We start from the raw sequence: 11,014 nt of genomic DNA, 5'->3' as shown, positions 1-11,014 counted from the left end.
TTCAAGCGTCTGACCTGAATTTTAACATTTTTTGTGAATATTCTTAAACTTCCGGATCAATTTTGAAATATGACGCTAGAAAATTCAATCCGAACGTCTAAAGTGGGCGAATTCAAACCGAAACACCTAAAGGGCAGCTTGATTTGAAATGGACTTTAATTTTGAGGGTCATTTCAAGCGTCTGACCTGAATTTTAAAATTTTTGGTGAATATTCTTAAACTTCCGGATCAATTTTGAAATATGACGCTTGAAAATTCAATCCGAACGTCTAAAGTGGGCGAATTCAAACCGAAACACCTAAAGGGCAGCTTTATTTGAAATGGACTTTAATTTTGAGGGTCATTTCAAGTGTCTGACCAGATTTTTGAAATTTTTTGTGAATATTCTCAAACTTTCGAGGAAATTTGAGCATTGAAAATTCATTCCGTACGTCTAAAGTGGGTGAATTCAAGCCCAAAAATTTAAAGCGAAGTTTTATGTGAAATGGACTTTCATTTTGAGGGGTATTTCAAGTGTCTGACCAGTTTTTTGAAATTTTTGGTGAGTATTCTCAAACTGTTGAGGAGATTTGACGCTTGAAAATTCATTCCGTATGTCTAAAGTGGGCGAATTCAAACCGAAACACCTAAAGGGCAGCTTTATTTGAAATGGACTTTAATTTTGAGGGTCATTTCAAGTGTCTGATCAGAATTTGGAAATTTTTTGTGAATATTCTCAAACTTTCGAGGAAATTTGAGGCTTGAAAATTTATTCCGTACGTCTGAAGTGGGTGAATTCAAGCCCAAAAATTTAAAGCGAAGTTTTATGTGAAATGGACTCTAATTTTGAGGGGTATTTCAAGTGTCTGACCAGATTTTTGAAATTTTTGGTGAATATTCTCAAACTTTCGAGGAAATTTGACGCTTGAAAATTCAATCCGAACGTCTAAAGTGGGCGAATTCAAACCGAAACACATAAAGGGCAGCTTGATTTGAAATGGACTTTAATTTTGAGGGTCATTTCAAGTGTCTGACCAGAATTTTGAAATTTTTGGTGAATATTCTCAAACTTTCGAGGAAATTTGAGGCTTGAAAATTCATTCCGTACGTCTAAAGTGGGTGAATTCAAGCCCAAAAATTTAAAGCGAAGTTTTATGTGAAATGGACTTTAAATTTGAGGGGTATTTCAAGCGTCTGACCAGCTTTTTGAAATTTTTTGTGATTATTCTCAAACTGTCGAGGCGATTTGACACTTGAAAATTCAATCTGAACGTCTAAAGCGGGCGAATTCAAACCGAAACACCTAAAGGGCAGCTTTATTTGATATGGACTTTAATTTTGAGGGTCATTTCAAGTGTCTGGCCAGAATCTGGAAATTTTTGGTGAATATTCCCAACTTTCGAAGAAATTTGAGGCTTGAAAATTCATTCCGTACGTCTAAAGTGGGTGAATTCAAGCCCAAAAATTTAAAGCGAAGTTTTATGTGAAATGGACTTTAAATTTGAGGGGTATTTCAAGCGTCTGACCTGAATTTTAAAATTTTTGGTGAATATTCTTAAACTTCTGGATCAATTTTGAAATATGACGCTTGAAAATTCAATCCGAACGTCTAAAGTGGGCGAATTCAAACCGAAACACCTAAAGAGCAGCTTTATTTGAAATGGACTTTAATTTTGAGGGGCATTTCAGGTGTCTGGCTAGAATTTTGAAATTTTTGGTAAATATTCTCAAACTTTCTAGGAAAGTTGAGGCTTGAAAATTCATTCCGTACGTCTAAAGTGGGTTCAAGCCCAAAAATTTAAAGCGAAGTTTTATGTGAAATGGATTTTAAATTTGAGGGGTATTTCAAGCGTCTGACCTGAATTTTAAAATTTTTGGTGAATATTCTTAAACTTCCGGATCAATTTTGAAATATGACGCTTGAAAATTCAATCCGAACGTCTAAAGTGGGCGAATTCAAACCGAAACACCTAAGGGGCAGCTTTATTTGAAATGGACTTTAATTTTGAGGATCATTTCAAGTGTCTGGCCAGAATCTGGAAATTTTTTGTGAATATTCTCAAACTTTCGAGGAAATTTGAGGCTTTAAAATTCATTCCGTACGTCTAAAGTGGGTGAATTCAAGCCCAAAAATTTTAAGCGAAGTTTTATGTGAAATGGACTTTAAATTTGAGGGGTATTTCAAGCGTCTGACCAGCTTTTTGAAATTTTTGGTGAATATTCTCAAACTGTCGAGGCGATTTGACACTTGAAAATTCAATCCGAACGTCTAAAGTGGGCGAATTCAAACCGAAACACCTAAGGGGCAGCTTTATTTGAAATGGACTTTAATTTTGAGGGTCATTTCAAGTGTCTGACCAGATTTTTGAAATTTTTGGTGAATATTCTTAAACTGTCGAGGCGATTTGACGCTTGAAAATTCAATCCGAACGTCTAAAGTGGGCGAATTCAAACCGAAACACCTAAAGGGCAGCTTTATTTGATATGGACTTTAATTTTGAGGGTCATTTCAAGTGTCTGGCCAGAATCTGGAAATTTTTGGTGAATATTCTCAAACTTTCGAAGAAATTTGAGGCTTGAAAATTCATTCCGTACGTCTAAAGTGGGTGAATTCAAGCCCAAAAATTTAAAGCGAAGTTTTATGTGAAATGGACTTTAATTTTGAGGAGTATTCCAAGTGTCTGACCAGAATTTTGAAATTTTTGGTGAATATTCTCAAACTTTCGAGGAAATTTGAGGCTTGAAAATTCATTCCGTACGTCTGAAGTGAGTGAATTCAAGCCCAAAAATTTTAAGCGAAGTTTTATGTGAAATGGACTCTAATTTTGAGGGGTATTTCAAGTGCCTGACCAGAATTTTGAAATTTTTGGTGAATATTCTCAAACTTTCGAGGAAATTTGAGGCTTGAAAATTCATTCCGTACGTCTGAAGTGGGTGAATTCAAGCCCAAAAATTTAAAGCGAAGTTTTATGTGAAATGGACTTTAAATTTGAGGGGTATTTCAATCGTCTGACCAGCTTTTTGAAATTTTTGGTGAATATTCTTAAACTGTCGAGGCGATTTGACGCTTGAAAATTCATTCCGTACGTCTAAAGTGGGTGAATTCAAGCCCAAAAATTTAAAGCGAGGTTTTATGTGAAATGGACTTTAAATTCGAGGGGTATTTCAAACGTCTGACCAGAATTTTAAAATTATTGGTGAATATTCTTAAACTTCCGGATCAATTTTCAAATATGACGCTTGAAAATTCAATCCGAACGTCTAAAGTGGGCGAATTCAAACCGAAACACCCAAAGGGCAGCTTTATTTGAAATGGACTTTAATTTTGAGGGTCATTTCAAGTGTCTGGCCAGAATCTGGAAATTTGTGGTGAATATTCTCAAACTTTCGAGGAAATTTGAGGCTTGAAAATTTATTCCGTACGTCTAAAGTGGGTGAATTCAAGCCCAAAAATTTAAAGCGAAGTTTTATGTGAAATGGATTTTAAATTTGAGGGGTATTTCAAGCGTCTGACCTGAATTTTAAAATTTTTGGTGAATATTCTTAAACTTCCGGATCAATTTTGAAATATGACGCTTGAAAATTCAATCCGAACGTCTAAAGTGGGCGAATTCAAACCGAAACACCTAAGGGGCAGCTTTATTTGAAATGGACTTTAATTTTGAGGGTCATTTCAAGTGTCTGACCAGAATTTTGAAATTTTTGGTGAATATTCTCAAACTTTCGAGGAAATTTGAGGCTTGAAAATTCATTCCGTACGTCTGAAGTGAGTGAATTCAAGCCCAAAAATTTTAAGCGAAGTTTTATGTGAAATGGACTCTAATTTTGAGGGGTATTTCAAGTGCCTGACCAGATTTTTGAAATTTTTGGTGAATATTCTCAAACTTCCGGATCAATTTTGAAATATGACGCTTGAAAATTCAATCCGAACGTCTAAAGTGGGCGATTTCAAACCGAAACACCTAAAGGGCAGCTTTATTTGAAATGGACTTTAATTTTGAGGGTCATTTCAAGTGTCTGGCCAGAATTTGGAAATTTTTTGTCAATATTCTCAAACTTTCGAGGAAATTTGAGGCTTGCAAAATTATTCCGTACGTCTAAAGTGGGTGAATTCAAGCCCAAAAATTTAAAGCGAAGTTTTATGTGAAATGGACTCTAATTTTGAGGGGTATTCCAAGCGTCTGGCCAGAATTTGGAAATTTTTTGTCAATATTCTCAAACTTTCGAGGAAATTTGAGGCTTGAAAATTTATTCCGTACGTCTAAAGTGGGTGAATTCAAGCCCAAAAATTTAAAGCGAAGTTTTATGTGAAATGGACTCTAATTTTGAGGGGTATTCCAAGTGTCTGACCAGAATTTTGAAATTTTTGGTGAATATTCTCAAACTTTCGAGGAAATTTGAGGCTTGAAAATTCATTCCGTACGTCTGAAGTGAGTGAATTCAAGCCCAAAAATTTTAAGCGAAGTTTTATGTGAAATGGACTCTAATTTTGAGGGGTATTTCAAGTGCCTGACCAGAATTTTGAAATTTTTGGTGAATATTCTCAAACTTTCGAGGAAATTTGAGGCTTGAAAATTCATTCCGTACGTCTGAAGTGGGTGAATTCAAGCCCAAAAATTTAAAGCGAAGTTTTATGTGAAATGGACTTTAAATTTGAGGGGTATTTCAATCGTCTGACCAGCTTTTTGAAATTTTTGGTGAATATTCTTAAACTGTCGAGGCGATTTGACGCTTGAAAATTCATTCCGTACGTCTAAAGTGGGTGAATTCAAGCCCAAAAATTTAAAGCGAGGTTTTATGTGAAATGGACTTTAAATTCGAGGGGTATTTCAAACGTCTGACCAGAATTTTAAAATTATTGGTGAATATTCTTAAACTTCCGGATCAATTTTCAAATATGACGCTTGAAAATTCAATCCGAACGTCTAAAGTGGGCGAATTCAAACCGAAACACCCAAAGGGCAGCTTTATTTGAAATGGACTTTAATTTTGAGGGTCATTTCAAGTGTCTGGCCAGAATCTGGAAATTTGTGGTGAATATTCTCAAACTTTCGAGGAAATTTGAGGCTTGAAAATTTATTCCGTACGTCTAAAGTGGGTGAATTCAAGCCCAAAAATTTAAAGCGAAGTTTTATGTGAAATGGATTTTAAATTTGAGGGGTATTTCAAGCGTCTGACCTGAATTTTAAAATTTTTGGTGAATATTCTTAAACTTCCGGATCTATTTTCAAATATGACGCTTGAAAATTCAATCCGAACGTCTAAAGTGGGCGAATTCAAACCGAAACACCTAAAGGGCAGCTTTATTTGAAATGGACTTTAATTTTGAGGGTCATTTCAAGTGTCTGACCAGATTTTTGAAATTTTTTGTGAATATTCTCAAACTTTCGAGGAAATTTGAGCATTGAAAATTCATTCCGTACGTCTAAAGTGGGTGAATTCAAGCCCAAAAATTTAAAGCGAAGTTTTATGTGAAATGGACTTTCATTTTGAGGGGTATTTCAAGTGTCTGACCAGTTTTTTGAAATTTTTGGTGAGTATTCTCAAACTGTTGAGGAGATTTGACGCTTGAAAATTCATTCCGTATGTCTAAAGTGGGCGAATTCAAACCGAAACACCTAAAGGGCAGCTTTATTTGAAATGGACTTTAATTTTGAGGGTCATTTCAAGTGTCTGATCAGAATTTGGAAATTTTTTGTGAATATTCTCAAACTTTCGAGGAAATTTGAGGCTTGAAAATTTATTCCGTACGTCTGAAGTGGGTGAATTCAAGCCCAAAAATTTAAAGCGAAGTTTTATGTGAAATGGACTCTAATTTTGAGGGGTATTCCAAGTGTCTGACCAGAATTTTGAAATTTTTGGTGAATATTCTCAAACTTTCGAGGAAATTTGAGGCTTGAAAATTCATTCCGTACGTCTAAAGTGGGTGAATTCAAGCCCAAAAATTTAAAGCGAAGTTTTATGTGAAATGGACTCTAATTTTGAGGGGTATTCCAAGCGTCTGGCCAGAATTTGGAAATTTTTTGTCAATATTCTCAAACTTTCGAGGAAATTTGAGGCTTGAAAATTTATTCCGTACGTCTAAAGTTGGTGAATTCAAGCCCAAAAATTTAAAGCGAAGTTTTATGTGAAATGGACTCTAATTTTGAGGGGTATTTCAAGTGTCTGACCAGATTTTTGAAATTTTTGGAGAATATTCTCAAACTTTCGAGGAAATTTGAGGCTTGAAAATTCATTCCGTACGTCTAAAGTGGGTGCATTCAAGCCCAAAAATTTAAAGCGAAGTTTTATGTGCAATGGACTTTAATTTTGAGGGGTATTTCAAGTGTCTGACCAGAATTTTGAAATTTTTTGTGAATATTCTCAAACTTTCGAGGAAATTTGAGGCTTGAAAATTCAATCCGTACGTCTGAAGTGGGTGAATTCAAGCCCAAAAATTTTAAGCGAAGTTTTATGTGAAATGGACTAATTTTGAGGGGTATTTCAAGTGCCTGACCAGATTTTTGAAATTTTTGGTGAATATTCTCGAACTTTCGAGGAAATTTGAGGCTTGAAAATTCATTCCGTACGTCTAAAGTGGGTGAATTCAAGCCCAAAAATTTAAAGCGAAGTTTTATGTGAAATGGACTTTAATTTTGAGGGATATTTCAAGTGTCTGACCAGATTTTTGAAATTTTTGGTGAATATTCTCAAACTGTCGAGGAAATTTGACGCTTGAAAATTCATTCCGTACGTCTAAAGTGGGTGAATTCAAGCCCAAAAATTTAAAGGGAAGTTTTATGTGAAATGGACTTTAATTTTGAGGGGTATTTCAAGTGCCTGACCAGAATTTTACAATTTTTTGTGAATATTCTTAAACTTCCGAATCAATTTTAAAATATGACGCTTGTAATTTTAATCCGTACGTCTAAAGTGGGCGAATTCAAGCCTAAACACTTAAAGCGGAGTTTTATATGAAATTGATTAGAATTTTCAGAGGGTCAGGATAGAATTTTGAGCTTCTTGTTCAAAAGTCTCAAGTTTCCGGGTGAATTTTGAAATTCGACGCTAGAAAATTTTAGCATCAAAAATCTAATGCAAAGTTTTATCTGAATTTGATTTTCCGCCCCCCCCCCTTGCCTCCTACCTCCCACTTCATAATTGATGTCCAGATCTTAGCACCGGATTGCGTACTCCCAAAACAACCCATCACTCAAGCTTGAAAGCAATCGTAGGCCCATGCGCTTAACTGCGCCTATTCCTACTCTCCCCCCCCCTTCTTCTAGTTAAATTGTAGACATTACGTGAGTTACACCACCTAGCACTGAAAGTTACAGGTCAATTGTTGCTAAAAAATGATGAGCGATATTGGTTTGCGAAACGGAAATTGGGGGGGGGGGGGGAGATTTGAGTTCAGAACCGAAGTTGATAGCCGGAGGGGTTTTTTTATGTTGCTTGAGTACAAAAACAACTGCGTTTACCGTGTTGGTAGGAGGAGGGGTGAGGGGGGGGGCTAACCGAACGCTGAACATTCGCCCATTTATATTGTAAATTGTTGGTCGAGGTGTATGTACAAACTGTTGTTATGCGAATTGGTCACTTTCACGTCATTGTCTCGTAGTGGTGTAAAATGATCAACAAAAATCGGGTTGTTTTACGTCTTTTTCACGTGAAATTACCCGTACACGTCACATGTTGGTCATTTTCTCGTCATACGTCATTTTTTGGTCGTTGCATGGGCACAACGTAGTTTTTTGTCGTACAGAAGAAATTGGTCATTTTTTCGACATCTTATTTAATCTTTTAGTTAACTAACAATGATGGTAAACATATATGGGTGTCTATTATGATTGTAATAGCCAAGGTAACGTTGTGCATCCAATTTCACGACCTTTTAATTTTTCACCGCACATTCCAACGCGAGCGATTTAATAAAGTGACATAATCGAGTAATTAGTCCTACAATTTGCATGAATTGCGACGTCCTTGCCTCAATTTTTTGGTGTTGTGCGAGAAATTGACCTAGAGAGAGATTTTCTCGGTTCGTAGGCCCTTTTCGTTCGTTTCGGAAACATTGATCAGTCGAAAGAGTGACCTTGAAACGCGACGGGGTGGAGTTTCGTCAAAGCCGACGACCAATTGGAGCGAATTTGTATCGACGGCCAAAATGGGCAAGAAGTAGAAGCTGCAATGCGGCGTCCGGAATCTCCCGGATTTCACAGATTATAGGTTATGTTTCGCCGGCATCCTCAGTTGCCTTCTGGATTTCGACTGCGTCTGGCGATAACAATTTTCCAAGAAACATTTTTGCCTTAAAGTGTAGTAGTGCGCGCTACCTGTGGTAGGTGTAATGGCGGTCGCTTTTTTCAAATTTTTGGTGTTGGTGCACAGACTGAGACCTAAGCTCTGACTTCGTCATGAACGACATTAGTCCCAATTTGGTAAGTCCGCAGAGGCCTTGACCCACATGCCGCTTTTCGACGATTATTTCATGAAAATCGTGTTTGTTTGACTTTTATTTATATCAACAGCGTTAAAAATGCGCGCCTCTCGAACGCCGTTTAGAAATAGCACAATGCGAACACCGCTAAAAATACGCGCGTGAATTTCGCCAGTTTCCTTTGCACTCTGCGGGTTACGAGTGATCCCGGTTGAAAAATCGATTCGAAAATTTGTGCGGCTTAAAATGCATTTAAGTCAATTTTGATTCTGTTCCGTTCCAATTGTGCGCTCGTGTAGGAATCCAGAAAGTATTTTTGGACTCCTCACATTTCCTGGTACGTTTATACAAGAACGACGCAAAGACCTCCCCAAAAAACTACTTGGATGTCACTAGTACGTCATTTTTTGGTCACTGTCGATTGAAATTGTATCATCCCCAATGATCCCGCAGCTTTAACGGCAAGTTTTGGTCATTTTCTGGTCATTAACGTTAAAAACACGTCAAAAATTCGTTGTGGTAATGAATAATCTTCAAGAACCCGACATATTATGTCTCCTTGATGTAATATTAAATGATCGAATCCGTCGAAAATCGGTCGATTTTTGGACGAAGGCACTTAAGTGTACTGCTCTTGACCACACCATAAAATTCTAACATTAAACTATATTTACGATTTGACTTTACGTTTTGAGCAAGCGGAACGTGGATTAGAAATCCAATTAGCCAGATTAACCCAATTCAGCGGTTTCAGATCGATACTCGAAGGTAAAAGAAATGAAGAGCATTTTTGTGTTTTCGAATGGGCGCCGACGTTTTGGCAAGTTCGATGTACTTAGACGATGTCTGTACCGTAGCTTAATGGGCGTACGTCCAAAAAAACATTAAGCGTAAACAACGCCCGTAGTAATCAAGCGAAACGAATTTGGGGTTATTCAATCTTTAATGCGGTCCTTTCTTCTTCCAGTTCTCTTGGTCTTTTGAAGATTGCGGTTTTTTATCGTTCAAATCTTCTCCCAGTCGTTTATAGCCGAATTTCCGATTTTCGTCAGTTCTGAGTTTTGATCTGAATTTTTGTGGTAGAGGCGGAATTTGCATAATAAAGTAGGAATACAATTTCAAAATTCGAACCGGAATTTTCAAGTACCAACTTAGTTACACGTGTAAGCCGAAAATTTTCAGTTTATTCGGGAAAATAACGTCTACATTTTCTAGTAAAATTCAGCTGGAAAACCAGAAATCACGATAGAATTTCTCTTGAAAAGTGTTAAAATATTTCAATTCAAACGCCATTTTGAGAATTCAAAAACAAAATGGAAAATTCCGAAATAAATCCGAAAGTTTCGGTTTAAACTGCGAAATGTCTACCTTATTTCCAAAATTCCCGACTTGAACTAGTAAATTCTGACGGTATCTCGAAAATTCCCAAATAGACTAAACATCAAACTTGAAAATTTCGAGTTAAATTTGGAAATTGTACCGTTAATCTGAGAATTCAAAAATAAAATTGGACATTGCGAAATAAACCCGAAAATTTCCGCTTTTATCTTAGATATTTCGGTTTAGACGGCGAAATTTTGATCTTATTTCCAAAATTCCGATACCAACTGTGAAATTCCTAAACTGAACATTTTCTGCCAAACTTCGAAGTTCAGAGTTAAATTTGGGATTAGAAACGCTATCCCGAGAGTTCAGAAAAAAACTGAAAATTTCTAAATAAATCCAAAAGTTCCGGCTTTTACACAGGCATTTCTACTTAAACTACGAAATTCCGGAATAAACTACACGAAATTGTACTTCAATTTGGAAATTTGCACGTTATTTTGTAAATTCCGGTATGAACTCACAAGTTTCAACCTTAAATTTTGAAATTGCAATTTTATCTCGGAATTTTTGTACTTCCACTTGGAAATTTAAACTTTATTTGGAAAATTCCCGTTTAAACTAACAATTGTAGGCTTACTCATGAACATTCCGACTTAAATTTAGATATTGAACGTTTAGGAAATTATAGTTTAACTTGGAATTTCAAAAATTCTGTTATAAACTGAAAATTTCTTGCTTATATTTAAAAATTCCGACTGAAATTTCGACATTATACCGAAAATTCCGCAATAAACTCAAAAATTATGGATCCGTACTGAAATATCGACTTTATTCCCAAAATTTTGGAAAAAACACGGAAATTATACTTTAGCATGTAAAGTTTAACCAATACTTTTCGAAAATTCCCATACATATATGTTAAAAAATTTTGGACACAAATTTCCAATTGGAAATTGAAGCTTCATCCCGAAGGTTCGGCACTACGTCATAAATCATGAATCTTTAAAGCTGTGAAATATCAGAAATATCGACTGTACCTTAAAAATGTCAAAAGATTCCTGTGAAAATTGGATTTGTTCCGGAAATTCTTGGATAAACCGAAAAATTTTGACTTACATTTTTAGTTTATACGGAATTTTTTTAAATAACGTCTAAATTTCCAAGTTTGTTTTTCGGAATTTCGAGTGGTTATATTTTGCAGCGTAAAACTCGTAATATCGGGGTTTATTGCGAAATTTTCGGGATTAAGTTGCAATTTGAAAATTTATAGTCTGAAATTTCAAGTGTAAG

General features: G+C 35.9%; 1 protein-coding gene across 4 annotated transcripts in view; it reads left to right on the top strand.

Annotated features, from left to right (window-relative positions):
• The window catches only part of LOC116181325 (ankyrin-3-like), a 37,924-nt gene that overhangs the window by 5,333 nt on the left and 21,577 nt on the right, over positions 1-11,014 (top strand). The window contains exon 1 of one of the 4 annotated variants that reach the window (XM_031501646.1): positions 8,129-8,399. The exons of 2 other annotated variants lie outside the window; for them this stretch is intronic. In XM_031501646.1, coding sequence (XP_031357506.1) covers positions 8,376-8,399 — 24 coding nt within the window. In that variant the 5' untranslated portion in view covers positions 8,129-8,375. Of the gene's footprint in view, positions 1-8,128; positions 8,400-8,570; positions 8,736-11,014 lie in introns of those variants that run through there. One more of the 4 variants, XM_031501644.1, reaches the window with a different exon arrangement.

This window comes from Photinus pyralis, unplaced genomic scaffold, assembly GCF_008802855.1.
Source record: "Photinus pyralis isolate 1611_PpyrPB1 unplaced genomic scaffold, Ppyr1.3 Ppyr1.4_LG9, whole genome shotgun sequence".
Taxonomy (NCBI): Eukaryota; Metazoa; Arthropoda; class Insecta; order Coleoptera; family Lampyridae; genus Photinus; species Photinus pyralis.
This window is presented reverse-complemented; position numbering and strand designations above follow the sequence as displayed.